The 16,436-nt window shown below is 44.3% G+C and overlaps 8 protein-coding genes across 8 annotated transcripts; 3 read left to right on the top strand and 5 right to left on the bottom strand.

The window, feature by feature from the left end:
- Positions 1–813: 813 nt before the first annotated feature.
- Positions 814–1,766, bottom strand: O0I10_003726 (uncharacterized protein; the record flags this gene model as incomplete). Its single annotated transcript, XM_058483793.1, has 3 exons — positions 814–983; positions 1,113–1,686; positions 1,740–1,766. The coding sequence occupies 3 exons, from the start codon at positions 1,764–1,766 to the stop codon at positions 814–816; spliced, it is 771 nt and encodes a 256-aa protein (XP_058345591.1).
- A 1,774-nt stretch (positions 1,767–3,540) lies between these two features.
- O0I10_003725 (uncharacterized protein) lies at positions 3,541–4,719 on the bottom strand (the record flags this gene model as incomplete). Its single annotated transcript, XM_058483792.1, has 3 exons — positions 3,541–3,733; positions 3,804–3,820; positions 4,672–4,719. 3 exons carry the CDS (start codon positions 4,717–4,719, stop codon positions 3,541–3,543), a joined length of 258 nt encoding a protein of 85 aa, XP_058345590.1.
- A 72-nt stretch (positions 4,720–4,791) lies between these two features.
- On the bottom strand, positions 4,792–6,189 carry O0I10_003724 (uncharacterized protein; the record flags this gene model as incomplete). The annotated part of the gene is made up of 3 exons (XM_058483791.1): positions 4,792–4,817; positions 4,892–5,999; positions 6,187–6,189. 3 exons carry the CDS (start codon positions 6,187–6,189, stop codon positions 4,792–4,794), a joined length of 1,137 nt encoding a protein of 378 aa, XP_058345589.1.
- Positions 6,190–6,364: 175 nt separating this feature from the next.
- On the bottom strand, positions 6,365–7,907 carry O0I10_003723 (uncharacterized protein; the record flags this gene model as incomplete). Its single annotated transcript, XM_058483790.1, has 4 exons — positions 6,365–6,942; positions 7,005–7,357; positions 7,417–7,569; positions 7,627–7,907. 4 exons carry the CDS (start codon positions 7,905–7,907, stop codon positions 6,365–6,367), a joined length of 1,365 nt encoding a protein of 454 aa, XP_058345588.1.
- Positions 7,908–8,610: 703 nt separating this feature from the next.
- Positions 8,611–10,299, bottom strand: O0I10_003722 (glucose-6-phosphate dehydrogenase; the record flags this gene model as incomplete). The annotated part of the gene is made up of 4 exons (XM_058483789.1): positions 8,611–9,362; positions 9,422–9,623; positions 9,675–10,162; positions 10,227–10,299. The coding sequence occupies 4 exons, from the start codon at positions 10,297–10,299 to the stop codon at positions 8,611–8,613; spliced, it is 1,515 nt and encodes a 504-aa protein (XP_058345587.1).
- A 613-nt stretch (positions 10,300–10,912) lies between these two features.
- On the top strand, positions 10,913–12,502 carry O0I10_003721 (uncharacterized protein; the record flags this gene model as incomplete). Its single annotated transcript, XM_058483788.1, has 5 exons — positions 10,913–11,477; positions 11,573–11,940; positions 12,001–12,147; positions 12,240–12,375; positions 12,480–12,502. 5 exons carry the CDS (start codon positions 10,913–10,915, stop codon positions 12,500–12,502), a joined length of 1,239 nt encoding a protein of 412 aa, XP_058345586.1.
- A 236-nt stretch (positions 12,503–12,738) lies between these two features.
- Positions 12,739–13,884, top strand: O0I10_003720 (uncharacterized protein; the record flags this gene model as incomplete). The annotated part of the gene is made up of 2 exons (XM_058483787.1): positions 12,739–13,119; positions 13,234–13,884. The coding sequence occupies 2 exons, from the start codon at positions 12,739–12,741 to the stop codon at positions 13,882–13,884; spliced, it is 1,032 nt and encodes a 343-aa protein (XP_058345585.1).
- Positions 13,885–15,166: 1,282 nt separating this feature from the next.
- On the top strand, positions 15,167–16,362 carry O0I10_003719 (uncharacterized protein; the record flags this gene model as incomplete). The annotated part of the gene is made up of 5 exons (XM_058483786.1): positions 15,167–15,177; positions 15,242–15,498; positions 15,575–15,617; positions 15,695–15,862; positions 15,924–16,362. 5 exons carry the CDS (start codon positions 15,167–15,169, stop codon positions 16,360–16,362), a joined length of 918 nt encoding a protein of 305 aa, XP_058345584.1.
- Positions 16,363–16,436: the final 74 nt, after the last annotated feature.

Here is a 16,436-nt window from a genome sequence, read left to right as displayed (position 1 = left end):
GGGCCTTCCTTTTGTAAATCGCATATCGTAGAACAATCACCCACATTTACAAGAGTCACAAGGAGCATTGCTCACAACCAGCATTACCTCTTCAAGCTTACAATGACTGCAATGAACAATGAACGTTTTATTTCTTCCTCACTCTCATGGTATTGTATGCATCATCATGTATTTTTAGCGTATGCCCTTTGTTCAACAAAGTTAGAGTTCATTGCTATGCCTGTAAATCACAATACAAAGCGCTGAATCGAAAGGCACTAGCACTTGAGTCGCTGACGGCTGTATCGGCCACGTGGATACAACACATTTTATTCAAAAGAAAAACAAGGTGGCGTGTAATCCATTGGCTGCAAATGAATCGGTGCCTGTGCCGAACTTTAAAAAGAAAAAGCTTTTTCTCTATGCAATGCAAGACGCCGTCATCCACAACGTGGGCATAGATGATAAAATTCGAAGATCCTCGGGAGGTGAGAATGATTTACAAAAGGAGAAGGCATGTACATTTTCCATTCAGCTACGATGCTCAACACCGACAAAAGGCTTTTGTTGATATGAATGATGATATGAATGCAAATAAGCGGGGGAATAGTATGCAGATAATAGCAAAGAGTGCGAAATGATACAAAATGAGTTTGAGCTGTCTAAGGTTACATGAGGCGTGTATGTCTCTTTTTCGTAGCATGCAATGTGTAGAGAGCAAAGCATGATGGATGGGAATACTCTGTGGCTGTAAATCAGCGACGCACAGACTACTAAATTACTCCAAGGTCACACGGTGTCAAAGCGATAATGTTGACGTGTAACACCAAATGGTCAAGTGGTGTCACGGGTGACCCGATCCGCATCCACATGATGGTCCATTGTAGTACGTTCGCCAAAAGCCCATGATGATGATGATGGTGGTGGTGGTGGTAGCATAGTTGATGATGATGATGATGATATTGCTGGTGGTGGTGGTAATCCTCTTAATCCAGCTATGTCATCTATAGGTCAAATGGTGGATGTCGTCAATGTCCAATGCCCTTTCTCATCACCCCCAAATTTCATGATCATATTTGCTGTAACTCCTTTCCACACACACTCATCCACCAATAACCCCTTGAGCCCCTTACATTGTCTCAAGCCATATAGATGCTGTCCAATGAGTCGGGCTTGGAGAGACTCTGATTCAAGCATCGGCTGCAAGATTCGACGACGTGCATTGATGAACCAATTGCTGATTTGATTTACCGTAAGACCCGTTTGTTGAGCAAGGTGAAGCTTTTCTTTTTCAGATGGATATGGATGTTGTTTGTGGTCGACGAGCCATGCTTTCAAATACTCGGTCACTTGCTTAGGGAGATTGCCACGACGTCGTTTACTAGTGGATGCTCGGGGTTGTGGATGCGGCTGCTGTTGCTGCTGATTCGTATAATGTCGTTGTGGTTGTTGGTATTCGCATGTTGCTGATGACCAACTAGATGTGGATGTGGATGCAGTTGGTGACACGAGAGGACTTTCTAGGCGAAATGATAGGGTCGTGTTTTGTGTTTGCTTCTGTGTTTCCCGCGACGAGACCCAAAAGTGTGCATTGTGGCGAAGCATTTCAGTGGTTTTGGCTAAATGACGATCGATTTGGTATTGTGGAGATGGGATGGCTGCCGAAGGATGATCATGATATACAACAAGTGGCGTGAATATGCGTGGCTATAGCGTATGTAATCAGCGTTGATCCATTTGATTTCGTTGACTATTCTTACACATACGTCTCTAGTAAATGCTGACATGGGGAATAATGTAAATGGATGAGAGGTGAATGCAAATATGAAAATGCGAGTGAGAAAAAGAAAGCAATGTGAAAGAAAAGATAGTGGAAAGAAAAAGGGAAGGAGTAGAAAAAAGATCGAGCCATTGCACAAGAAAAAAAAGAGTTCCATGGGGTCACAAACTTCCCAAGATGATGTTACCATCAACATCCATCCTCCATATCAAGAAACAGCACCGATGTAAACGTGGTCTTTGTTATTACTGCTTGTTGAATGAACACATTGAGAGGCTTGGAACTGAAGTTGTAGGTGCGCGGCTTTGAAGATGATCATAGCCGGTCGGTATTGCACCAATAACGAGAACAATGATGGATGACGGGAGGCGATTGTGCAGACGCCTCATTTGGAGATGGACGCATAAATTGCTATACAACATAGGGTAAGAGGTATTAAACCTCATCATAGTATGCATGACAACCCCTTTGGCACGACCCCTTTTCCGATGCTCCCTACTACCTTTTACTAGCCACTTCTCCGAATAGCTTAGCCAAAGCAAGCTGCAGCATGTATATGCATGTCCCCATCATCCACGTGGGTTACATGGAATCATCAACCGAACTTACCTACTTAACAATCCCTACGTTCATGTGCCATAACTTCATCAAGCGGATCGGCTCCTTGATATTATTATCCACTATAGTCATTGCTAACCTGCTGTGTGTTTCCACGATCGCCCAATTTGGTATCTTCCCGCCCTTTGCATATTTCATCGGCAGATCAGCGAGCAACGAAATAAGATTATTGACAACATCTTCAAACACACAGACAAACGTTGTGATACCCCTGATGTCTAACAGGTCGAGTAGTCATCGTTCGATGTATGTAAATCATAAACCATCCAATTTTTTCACCTTGAAAGCTGACCATCGTATCACACGAAAGCAATAACAGCCCTTAAAACGTTGACACGAAGGGAAAATCCCACCCATGCATCCCCGGCGAGATCTTTGTGGTAATACATATCATGCAAGATTACTCCAAATTTATGCGTGCATTGTTATCCGGGAAGTCTCGGTCTGCAAGATACACTTTATGCAGCCGAGCCACACGTGGACAGCTGGCCGTCTTTTCTTTCCGCCTCCATGATCGTCTTCTTGAATCCACCTTATGACCACCATCACTATGGTTCTTATCATGTGATGATCACCATAAGCCATATGCACGGCATGACAAATTCGCTGAAAGACCACATACGAACATCTTCTTTACGAATGAAAAAGCAACTTTTGTAGGCATCATTGTTACCGGGTGTACCAAGTTTCATTCAATGCAAATGATTTTGAAGGTGAGTGGAAGGAGCTACCTCATACGAATCTCCTGAAACCTTGCTCCTTTGTATCCCAAACTCACAACCTTGAGCAACGAGCCCTTTTTTTTGGACAAGCGCTGGACAATGAATTCCAACATCATCATTATTAGCCATCATCCCTGCATGATTGGTATACCGAGTGAGCTTTGTTCTCATTCACATTGGGTAATGTCGCGTCATCTTGCGAAAATGCGTACCGTGTGCCCAATTTGGTCACGTTGCTTTTGAAAGAAAAGGGGTATGACTTGACCCATATGATAGCTCTTTATCACTAAACACGCTGTGCTCATCATAGATGGATGACACTGATATGCAAGGCTGTTGACTTTATTTATCCAACTAGCTACGAGTGAGTGTGATGGATAACAAAGGAGATTCAAGGGGTGGTGGCGGGATCCATATGATGGTAAAGGTGTGTATTGAGAATTACGACGATTCACCGGTGCAACGCTTGTAGCCGCTAAGCTTTGCAAGTTCAGCGGTTTGTTGATTGGCCTTGATGGCATGGCAAGAAAGAGACATGGCAGTGTAAGCAGGTCCTTGACCACATTCAGCAACAGGGATATGGTTCTTCTCATGTTCAGCAGGAGAAGCAATGGGGAATTCCTTCCTTATGTATCTTTATACATAGGAAGAGGTTTGGTCAATATATGCATGTGAGGTATGTTTTGAATCAAAAATGCACTTACTCTTCACAATGGCTCACCTAGGATTCGCACTCGTCAGGGAGAAGGTTATCCTTTGGAATCTCGTAGTTGTCGCGATAATCATCAACACGGTTGACAATGGTGTCTTTGCCAAAAATTTTGGAAGCGGTAGCAGTGGCAGCTAATGCAACAACAGCAAGGGTAGTAACACCTCCCTTTTTATATACTTATCAAGAGGTCGGCATTCGAGCTTTTGTATCCCCATACATCAAGGTTATCAGTATTACCCCCATGAATTCCCTCAATGGACTTTGGGTATATACTAAGGATAGCTCACGAAACGATGCTAAGGTTTTGGGAGGGGGGGAGGAAGGTCATCATTTTGTATGACCAAGAAACGACACGTTTGTACTACTCGATTGTTGGAGCATGGTGCTAAATGCTACTACGAATGTGCCCAAAGTGAAGCATCTTGGGGGGTTGCTATGGAAATGTAGTCAGCGTGTATGTAACGTATTGCTATACGAAATTTAATGCGGTGATGCCACAGCGAGGCTGAGGATCATCCCCCAACTCCCAATAACAAACATTCAGCCCATAAGCATCACTCAGTCGTTGTTGTAACGCGTTTGATCGGAATACATACACGGAAAAAAGAGCAAGAAAACATGTGTTTGGGTAATCGTGATCCTCTTTCATGCAAGCTCGGAGAATGCATCTATCAAGTACAACCGATGATCCTTGTGACACCATTGTTTGATGACCTTATTTTGGTGCACATAAGCTTTAAAGAAACCTTTCGAGTATAAACACCCCCAAGACACCATTGAAATTGTCCCTCCACAAAATAAAGGCGATGGCCCACGACTAAATTGAAAACCTTCACAACCAGCCCACGTCCCTTGCATACATAATTTTGGTACCCATCCAATCCATTCCACACGTGAAATGAATACATAGTTGACAACAAGCTTTGTTATAATGATAGAATCACTATACGGTGATACGATGGATGCTTGATGAAAAATGCTTAAGCAGAGCGAAGGATCTCGGTGACTATAGACAAAGAACAACAAGCCATTAGAATCCAAAATATATACACACACACTTTGCCATTCTCAATTACTTACACTTCTTGGAAGCAGCAGTGCTAGCCTTCTTCTTGGGTTGAGCAACCTTGGAGACCTTGCCAGCCTTACGCTTCTCTTGAGAAAGGATCTCAGCACGACGAAGGACTTGAGCATAGGGGTTGAGGCGGTTCATGACACCTTGGTTACGAAGAGGGTTCTTCTTTTGGGTGAAGGGACGCTTGACAGTCTTGGGACCAGCAGGACGAACAACGGATTGAACTTCATCAGAGTTGATGAGACGAGTGACATCAGGGTTGGTCATGATGTGAGCAGGCAAGACGTAGTCCTTCTTGAGGGTGGCAGGGCTCTCGTAGGTGCCATAGAGCTCATCAAGAAGAGCAATAGCGCCTTGGGTCCAGATGATGAAACGGCCAAGGTGACCACCAGGAGCAAGTTGAAGCAAGTTCAAGCGACGAACGTTGACGAGTTCGACACCAGGCAAGTTGCGGAAAGCCTTGGTAAGACCGTTATCCTCATTGTAGATAACAAGGGGACCACGACGTTGGCGATGACGGCGGTTACGGATCTTACCAACACCAGCACGAAGCTTGCGAGAGTTGGAGACCTTGAGGACATCCTCATAAGCGTTAAGAGCCTTCAAGATAGCAACAGCTTCCTTGGTCTTGTTGACAGCTTGAACGTTATCGGAGACAACAAGGGGAACTTCCTCAATTTGCTCAACACGGTGACCACGAGCCATAACCAAAGAAGGAAGAGCGGAAGCAGCCAAAGCAGAAGCGGTAGCGAAACGCTTTTGGTTCAAGTTGGTCTTGATGTGCCACTTGCGCCAGGTCTTGGTAGGAGCGAACATACGACCGGAACGGCACATGTTACCGAAAGCAGCTTGACCAGCACGATGGGTACCAGAGCCATTGACACGGGGAATACGAGCAACAGCACGACCAGTACCCCAAGACTCAGCAGAGGTCTGGTGACCAGCCTTCTCCGAAACGGCATAGGGTTGACGCTTGTTCTTGGCCATGTTGGTGTGGACAAAGTTGACAATGTCAGGACGAATGGGGGCCTTGAAGACAGCAGGAAGGGCAACAGTGCTGTTGGCAGCCTTACCGGACTCGGAGTAGACGTTGATGACAGGTCTGGCAGCAGACTACAATCGATGAAAAAAGCACGATTAGTAAAAGATACTTGATCCAATCCCAATCCCAATCCCAATCCAATAACGCATCCATCCAATCCATCCATCCATCCATCCATCCAATTCATCCAATTCATCCATCAATTCATGAATAAATAGGACATCTTGAATCGAATTATTCCTTGTAACCATAGCTTACCATTTTTGAGTATGGATGAAGAGAAAGAATCAAGGCAACGCGTTCAGAAGCCAAATTTTGGTTGCCGGCCTCCCAAATCTTTGTGTAACCCTCTCAGATCATGTAAATGTTTCATTCATCCACCCATAGTGCCTTATTTATGCCCGTTACAATGTACAATAATAGAGATACAATGCCATCATGAATGATAATGGGGTTGATGAGAATAGGATGGGTCATGTGATTGATGCATGGAAGAGGAAAATTGCTGTTGTGTTTGTTGTTGTTGTTGTTGTTGCTGTAACATGAAGCTCTCTGCTGGCATGAGATGGCTATTAGTACTAGTGTTACTAATGCTGCGTTGCATGGCATTTGGTGTGTGTGGACTATGAGGGCCGTAGAATCCTTCATCATCGGATAAGAAAGCGGATGGGCTAGGACTTGGTGGTAAAGGTGTGTTGATAGCAGCTGTCATCATTGGACTGTGGGAAGGAGTAGTGGTGGTGGTATGATGCGGTGATTGAGATGGGGCTAAGTTTTGTGTTTGTACAGTCAGGGGTACTGCAGGTCGAGATGGTAGTGATTGATCATGATGACGATGATGATTAGGTGATGATGGTGGATGTGGTGATGATGGCGCATGTTGTTGTTGTTGTTGATACGCATTTTGAGGAGGAAAAGTGATATAAATTGGTGGAGGTTGATGTGATGATGGTTGCTGTGATTGCTCAGGTTCGGCTTTGATATCCAACGCAGTAAAATCAGGAGGGATTTGTACTAGAACATAGTAGAGGCGATTAATTATGCGAAATTTGTACATATAAAAGGACATTACTTACATGAAGCACCTTGTTGTTGGGTCATGTGTTGAAGCATTTGCTTAAGCATTTGCTGCTGTGATTGTTGTCTACGCCTTGTATCAGCAAGCTCTCTTACAACTTGGGAGAAGTTCTCCTGAAGGTGCGCTAATTGCTGCATCATGTCGGATTGAGCCACCTGCATCACGGCCATTTGGGTATTGATATCATTTTGGTCTCGCCGTACAGCATCTGTTTCGAGAGCCTTGCGTTTGATTTCATCCAATAGATCACCTCTTCCTCGTAGAAACTTTGAATGAGAAAACTCCCAGATCTGATTCTCAGCAAGAGCTCGATGTCCTCTAGGTGACTTGTTCACTTTATGGAATCCGTACCTGGAAAAGATACAAGATGTCAATCATCATCCCTTTCCCAATAGTGCATTCATTCGTACATGTTCAATTGGCGCACAAAGCTGCTAAAATTATTGTGTTTGAAATGCTTTGGGAGCACATCTCGAGAGAATTCAGTAATGTTGCAAACAATGAATGATGTCCCCGTGTATGTCCATGTAATCAAATGCTGATATTGTCGATCCCCAACCATGCTAATATGTAATCCATTGTCAAACAACGCGTATGGTACTATCGCATGTCATTCTTACTTGAAGAGTTTATGCACGAAGGTGTTGCCACTGCCCGGCTTGGCTGATGTTTGACTCGACGAAGGCGTATTGGATGTTGCAGGTGGTGGTTGCAAAGATACTTGTCTGGCAAACTGGTTATGCAACTGCTCTCGTGGCGAATCGCAAGGTGAATGGAGTGGAGATGCCATGGGCGAGTTAATGGGCGAGCTCGACGACACAGAACCAGTTGTGGTATTGTTCATAACAGGATGCTGATTCCATGAAAGTGGAGACGTTGCATTGCCAGGTGCTTGTTGCATTGCCAAACGAATGAGACCAAAAAGAGAAGAGGGCGTGGGTGAAAGGAACGGGAAGAGTGAAAGACAAAGAAAAGGGAAATACCTGTTGCTATGCATATGCGCCGCTCTTTCTTTGTAGTATCATTTACCACTTTTTCTTTTCCTCTACATACCATAACGCTATCTAGCATCAGTAACTCATCAAATAAAAGGTCCCTTTCAAAAAGCATCATACATACACCTAATGCCATGCACTGAGTTGCTTGATGTGTCAAATCTTATCTCATGGCAGCAACATTATTAGCGGCAACAATGGGCCTCTCGATCCCATCAGTATTCTCCGCAGCTTTGAGCATGAATGGTTGCCGTGATACCAGATCGATGATCAGCGTACGACCGCCATAGTGATCGAGCACTATGATGATCCACATCCATGGTGGCTGTTATCACTCCAATGCATGTCGTACAAAAAATGTTGGGCGCATCGCCGCAAGGATCTTGTCTCACCTACCGTATTTCACGCATGTCCGCTCCAACAACATTGATGATGATCCCATTGATTCATAACCAAAATGAAGATCCACACCATTTAGGGATTTAAGAATGGTAGTTCCTTTTCATCATCATACTCCACAAATGCTTCACCCCACTACTATTATTTGTTTCATGATGCGCAAAAGATGTCCTTTATTGTTGTTGTTATTTCCTTCCACGTCAGCCCTATTTACTTTCCAACACTTTGGACAGGCCATTCATAAGGTGCTTTGGTATCACGCTTAAAACCATAGCGTGTCACAAAGTCATCCAATTCTTGTGGACCACGGCTGCCATAAGGATATGGTTTGGGTTGAATCTTTTCTCGATCAATCTTATGGAGCAGTGGCGTAAAGATCCTCCATGCAGCGTCAAGCTCATCATCACGAACAAAGTTGGAGTGGTCACTACGCATCACGTCGAGGATGAGTGTTTCGTATGCGTCCGGGATACTCATATCCTTGTATCGATCCTTGTATGTAAGATCAAGATCAGTGACAATTTGGCGGTAGGTCAAACCAGGGCTCTTGTTATTGAGCTTGTAGTAAATTGCCTCGCCAGGTTGAATACGTAACACGAGCTCGTTCCTTGCAGCTTGCTTGAATAACCCTTCCTCAACATCTCGGAACTGCAACCGCACATCGACCTTTGCTGTATCCAAAGCCTTTCCAGCCTTCATAATAAACGGCACACCACGCCATCGGTCATTATCCACATACAACACAAGGGCAGCAAACGTAGGCGAAACACTGTCATTGGGCACTGTATCATCATCCTTGTAGCCGGGCTTATCACCATTAGCCACGTATTGGCCCAACAATGTATCCTTGATATCAATGGGTTTCACTTTTCGCAGCAGCTTCACCTTGGCATCACGTGTGGATTCAGGATCATTACCAGCAGGCTTGTCCATGGCAATAAGAGACATCACCTGAAGCAAGTCTATTTGTTTTCTTCAATGTATTTTTATCTTTATGCATCCCCCACACACAAACACTTACGATTTTGCATCACGTCACGGATGATGTTATATTCGTCAAAGTAACCCCCGCGTCCTTCAGTGCCAAAGGGCTCTTTGAGAGTGATTTGAACATTGTCAACGGTCTTGTTGCAAAAGGTTGGATCCAGTATCATATTGGCAAAACGTAGCGGCAAAATGTTCTTGACCATTTCCTTGCCGAGATAATGGTCGATACGATAAATCTATGAAATGACATGTGAGTAGGAAAGCAAAATAAAAGAGATTGCACATACCTCGTCTTCTTTAAACAACTCGCCCAAATCCTTGGCCAACTCAGTCGAACTCTCCAAATCTTTACCGAAAGGCTTTTCAACGACGATGCGATTATGTCCTTTGTCGGTGTACACGAATTTACGCAAACCACGGGCGACAGTGACAAAGACAGAGGGTGGCAATGCCATGTAAAACACGCGATTCCTTCGACCTTCCTTCAATCCACGCTTCTCCTCGAGCTTGTCAAGGTGTTCATTGAGTGATTTCCACGAGTCGTCTTGATCATATTGGCCACTGACATAATCGGTCACTTCCAAAAACTTGTTCTTGTCTTCTTCGCTAGCATCCTTTAAATGAGCTGTGATACGCTTTACATACTCGTCGCGATCCAACTTTGAGCGTGCATAACCAGTGACATGGACATTCTCGGGCATTAACCCATTACGAAGCAAGCTGAAGATAGCAGGATATGTCTTTTTGCCGGCAAGATCACCCGATGCACCAAGTACTTTTTGTTTATGTGTGTGAATTGTGTGTGCTTGTATGCATAATAAATGAGAGGCTATGCTTACCAACAATGGTGACAGCTCCTTGCATATTCTCATGGACTTGGTCTTTAAGCTGTTGAATGTCTGTTGCTGACATGATTAGAGAAGTACAAGTGGAAAAAAGATGTTGAGCGGGGGTTTGTGTGGTGGGTAACGGTCTATTTTGTCATCATGTTCCAGGGTCTCGCTCACATGCGAATGCATTAATTTTACGTCAAGTCGATGTACGTTGTGTAACTCAGGCAAAGAGGAGATGGGTCTATACATAGTCATCATCCACAATACTCAAGTTTGGATCCAATAGAAAGGATACTGCATTCTAATCTCTTCAAGGTATGTAAAACGTAAACATGATGCAAGAGACATGACACACAAGTTGTAACTTCAATGGCACTGCAATAGCAGTACACGTGGATGGTGGTGGCAAATGCACACTACTACCCATGTCTATATCAACTGCCACTCTCTATCAGCACTAAATTGTATCCTGCACCAGATAATGTAGCCATAGCTTTATTCAAAAGGGGATGGGATGAAGCCTATATTGTATTCTTGCAACATTGGATGGTGAAAGGCTGTCTTTGGTGTGTGTGGGTGTGTGTGAAGTGGAGTGAATGAAATCCTATAATTCGATTCAGCTGGTACCATCTTTTCGTTTCTCTCTCTCTCTCTATCTCCTATTTCACCACCACCACACGCTTCATTGCACCATGTCACTTGTCGCCAACTATGGTAGCTCTGATTCAGAGTCATCGGATGTCGAGTCATCAACGCCTACTCCTTCCATTGCAAAGTCGACTTCGAAGAGTGCACTTGGATCACTCCTACCACCACCCAAATCAGCCAACAAATCCAACACTTCAAAGCCTGTTATATATGTCGATTTACCCAAAGGTGGTCAATCAGACGATGAGGAAGAGCAACAAGCTAAACGAGCAAAGCGACAAAAGGTCAACACATCGGGTGCTTCAAATCTAGCATCGTTATTACCTGCACCCAAACGTGGCGGCTATACTTTTTCACGCAACAAACCAACCACCACCACTGCTACAAGCAAACCATCCATTGCAGATACACTTGAGCAGAGCTTGACAGCACGAGGCGAAAGTAGTTCAAATGCAAAGAAAGCCGAGCCTATTGCCGAGAAGAAGCAGGTCGAGGCACCATTGGAACCCGAGGATGAGCAACAACAGGAACCAGAGTCGATGCAGGGACAAGAACAAGAAGAAGAGGAGGATGTGCCACTCGATCATTCGGGTCCTTTCTTCAGATTAGGTAAGTTGAAGCTGTCTTTTACCACGTGGGAGGAAAAGGAAATGCTTTTGAATCATGCAATTCAACGTGGCTAACGTGTATATGCGCGGATATAGGTGCCGAACTCAAGTCAAAACCATCATTCACCAAGAATACGACAACATCCAAAAAGACATCATCATCATCATCATCATCAACATCTGTGGCTCAGGTTGCATCAGCATCACAATCTCGTCCACAACAACAAATACAGCAGCAGCAGCAACAACAACCATCACAACCACAACAGACAGCAGTTGACATGTATGCATATACCAATCCAGATCCCAATGCCATGTATTCGTACGATCCCAACACCTATTATCAATATTATCAGTATTGGCAACAGCAACAAGAACAGCAACAGTCATCTGATGATACAGCAGCAGCAGCAGCACAAGGTGGCACATCTGACGATCCCTTTGCTGATATGGATGATGCAACGGTAAATAGAGAATTAATTAAACATCATGATTGGGATATGATGTGCTAATTAACTTTGTAGTATACACGGCTTACTGGCAAGAGGAAACAACGTGATACGGGCGTAAAGATCAAGACGATCAATCAACAAGATATGCTCCCAACGGACGATTTCCATCAACGCATGAAGCAAATGCAGGCACCCAAGTTTATGACCAATGCAGCACAGGTAATGTAACCGGGCACACGCCATGGGGATCATGCGTATACAAGGACCATGTGTAATTAATTGCATGAATGATCTTTATTGCTTGTTTTTAGCTATCGGCGAGCGGATTGCAACGTAAAAAGAACAACATCATGGCTCTGGCAGCTCAAGCACAAAGCATGCAAGAACAGCTCAATGAGCAATATGCATCGAGTCGCAATACACAAATGGAAGCACGAAGGAAATATGGTAAGTGTTGGCGTGGGGACGTGTGTTTTAACCACGTCTATGAAACGTGATGGCGGTGTTTGGGGGGAAAGTGTGGGCGTGGATGGGTGTGTGCGTGCGTGTAGGTCATTCTGCAGGATTATCCTAACTTTGTATCATTTGTGATGTTATACAGGCTTCTGAACAGGCTCAATAGTTGGGATTAAAATGCCGTTTTCGATAGAGTTGTGCGTCAAGTAATAATCTTATAAAGAATTGTTTTGGGTGATGATCATTTTCGTTAGTTCCATTTCTGCATTGTCCCCGTTTTATTGACTGGTTTCTGGTTTGGATTGTACGCTATCCCTCCTCCTCCCCACACAGCTTATATATAAAAAGAAAAGGATGCCACCTTTCGGCTTGAAACCCTGTTTATTCATGTGCAGCTCACCATCATCGAGAACAACAACAACAACAAGGCCCACAGGCATCCATTGCAGCGACCAAGCATCATCACGATTGGTATCTACGCAACATGTCAACGCACAACAACAAAGCGACACCACTACTACGCCTATCAACCAGAAACTTCATATACGCTTGGTACCCCACGTCAATCACGATATGCCTTGCCACGTCTTTCCTGTGATGGAACGAGATCTATCAAATGGCACTGTATTGAAATTGGGAAGATACAATGATGCTCGTACTGCTGGTCACCATCTATCATTCAAAAGCAAAGTAGTCAGTCGCCACCATGCCAAGATGTGGTGCGAAAATGGCAAGGTACAGTAGGGGTTGGTGGATAGTAGTAATATGATCAACGTACATGCCTCCCTCTTTTATTCCCACAACATCCTCCTCCTTCTTTTCGATTATATGACTAAAGGTGGTGTGTAGTTGTTTCTATGTGATACAGGATCGTCATCAGGCACATTTGTGAATCATATCCGATTGCGATGCACACAACAACAGGTGCAAGACGGGGATCTTATTCAGCTGGGAATGGATTACGAAGGTGGTCACGAGGCGCATTATCGAGCTGTGAGGATACGAATATCGGTGCGCCCTGCTGCTGAGCATCACAATAACAAGCAGGCGTTGACGCTCAGCCCCACAGCCCAAAAGCAATTCCAATCCGCATTTGGTGGACAAGAATGTTGTATTTGCCTTGATGGGTTACATCCCACACAAGCTCTTTTTGTGTCCCCATGTTTCCATGTTTATCACTACGATTGCCTTCGTCCTTTATTGGATCAGCACTTTCCCGCATTTGCTTGTCCATTATGCCGATCCTATGCTGACTTGGGTGCACGTCCCATTTCCGCCACTTCTACTTCCTCCGCAACATCAGCTTCTTCATCATTCAGCTATTCTGGTGAACCACTACGTGCAGCAGATCGCTCATCGCTTTACCGTCACAGCCGTACATCTCATCCAAATCACGTAGTCAATAGCAACAATAGCCGCTCACCATCAACCATGTCACCTTTGAGACCACCAACTCTATTCAAACGTGTCTCCGGAAGCCTACGTTCCATTATTGCTTGAATTATCATATATACACTATACCCGCAGCTCTAGAAAATTCCTGCGTATCACATGTTGTAACGATAGAAATAGAGGATCACAATGTATTGCTTATCTATTACTCCAAACATATCTACTCCTTGTTGACAGCTATGGTGTCACACATAATACATGGGATCGACCGATCTTCAAGGGGGGAAATACATCATCACCAAAGGTCCCATTTCTGTACCTTGAGCATATGGGGTGTTGTGTATGTGGGCTATGTGCACAGGAAAAGATCAACAAATTGTCGATCCAAAATGACAAGGGGTATCCACGCACTTCAATTTACCCATCATAAAAGGATTCAAATCACAATGCAAATGGCGTAATTGATAACACCTAATCACGTTATTCATCTCCCAAACATCCAAGCTTCTTACATAGCAAGGAAACATCATGCGCCCCTCTGTGTACACTGATCCGCTTTCTTTGTTGGGCTAGTTTTACTGTAACCACCTCCCAAAGTGCACACACACTCCTATTTTATCTTAGCACCTATGTTTGCTTTGACGTTACACCGAGTCGTGTGGATGTTGCTAGATGTAAATGCGTCTATACCGAGAATACAAACATGGTAGTCATCATCGCCGTAAAAGAGCAAAAGGCTTTTAAGCGGGTTGCTATGGATACGAATGGCTTGTATAAGGCATGTCATCATTTCCATGGCACCGTAACGGTAGCAACCAACAGCACAAATATTCAATCCTACACACACACTACCCCTGGTGTAAGTAATACGGCATGCACGCCTTGATCGATGACATATTATGATTCGTGCATGGTGCGCTTTTTAGCCGATGGGAGCTGCGCTTTTGTTTATGTTTTGATGCTTTGATCCGAGAGTACAATTTCCACGATCACAGGAAGAGGATTCCATTTATTCCCATGCCAGGTTTACTAGGTATGTGGTATTGACAGGCACGTTCGCTGCATTTGTGTGCTGACTTTGATTATGATTACGAGAGGAAAAAAATGATCGAGGGAATCGAAAGGATCACTTTAATCAATGCAGCCTTGTAACCATGCAACAATGTAAGAGAAGAAGAAGGCTAATACAGGATTATGAAAGCAAGCACACGATAACTCGTGCTGAATAATGCATTATTCCTCTGTGAGAAAACCAAATCGTCCGGACCGGTGTTCGGATTATGTGTGTGTGAAATCAACTACCGCCACACATAGTTTGGAGGAAGGGTATAAATATGGAGAGAAGCTGAGTGTTGTCTTTTTATACTTTACACACCACCACAAACAAAGCATGATGACAACGTAAGCATATGCATTCTCGGGTGCATCCATTTACCTAATCATCATGATTGCATTCTTTTCACAGTGAAGAAGGTGTCCGCCAACCAATCAAACAACAACGAGAGCCTGGAAAATATGCCATCTTTTTGCGTTCCAAGCGTAAGGTGGTGCTTTCTGGTACTGAGACCGAAGAAGAGGCTCGTGCAGCTGAAAACGCACCTATCTCTATCCCACAACTACCCACATTCAATGACGTCCATGAGCAACGTGTGCATATGAAGCAAAAGTTGGCGGCTGGTTTCCGTATCATGGCTCAGCTTGGTTACGATGAAGGTGTAGCAGGTTTGTACCCGTGTGATGGAAGCGATTGCGTAACATGCGCTCATTGTGATCCTTTGTACCACCTATCTATTGCCAGGCCATTTGACTTGCCGTGATCCAGAGTATGAAGACCTATTTTGGTAAGGGCAAAGATAAAGGGACCATAGCCAGGTTTGGCTCTCTCTCTCTTACATACCCATCTTGCATATATACATAGGGTCAATCCATTTGGCATGTACTTTGGACACATTAAAGCGAGTGATCTGATCCTTGTTGATCACGAGGGTAAAATTGTGCGGGGTAAAACAACTGTCAACAAGGCGGCATTTATGATCCATGGTGCCATTCATCAAGCTCGTCCCGATGTTATTTGTGCTGTGCATACGTAAGTGATCCAAAAAGTGCTCCTGCATACACGCAAAGGACAACCACTAATTTTAATGCAGCCACTCCATGTACGGCAAAACTTTTTCAACTTTGGGTCGTGAATTGCTACCTATTTCTCAAGATGCATGCGCCTTTTACAAGTCCCATACTATCTATCCTGATTTTGGTGGCGTGGTGTATACACCTGAAGAAGGTCAACGGCTTGTCGAAGCACTCGGGCCTCACAATAAAGCAATAATTTTGCAAAACCACGGCTTACTTACCACTGGCAAGACCGTGGATGAAGCTGTTTGGTGGTTCGTTACCATGGATCGTTGCTGCCAATCTCAATTGCTTGCTGAAGCAGCGTCACCTAATGGCTACAAGGATCTCAAGGTGGTGGATCATGAAGTAGCTTTGGGCGTACACAAGAATACTGGAGATAGCCAAGCAGGCTACATGCAATTCCAACCAATGTATGCCAAGATTGTCAAGGAGCAACCTGATCTGCTGGAATAAGAACAAATAAATGCATGCATGCTTCCTTCTTTTACCCGACAACGATATTGCAGGAATTCAAGTACTAAAACAAA

Source organism: Lichtheimia ornata (genome assembly GCF_029851405.1).
Source record: "Lichtheimia ornata isolate CBS 291.66 chromosome Unknown scaffold00012, whole genome shotgun sequence".
Classification (NCBI taxonomy): Eukaryota; Fungi; Mucoromycota; class Mucoromycetes; order Mucorales; family Lichtheimiaceae; genus Lichtheimia; species Lichtheimia ornata.
Note: the sequence above shows the minus strand (reverse complement) of the source record. Positions and strands in the feature narration are given on the sequence as shown.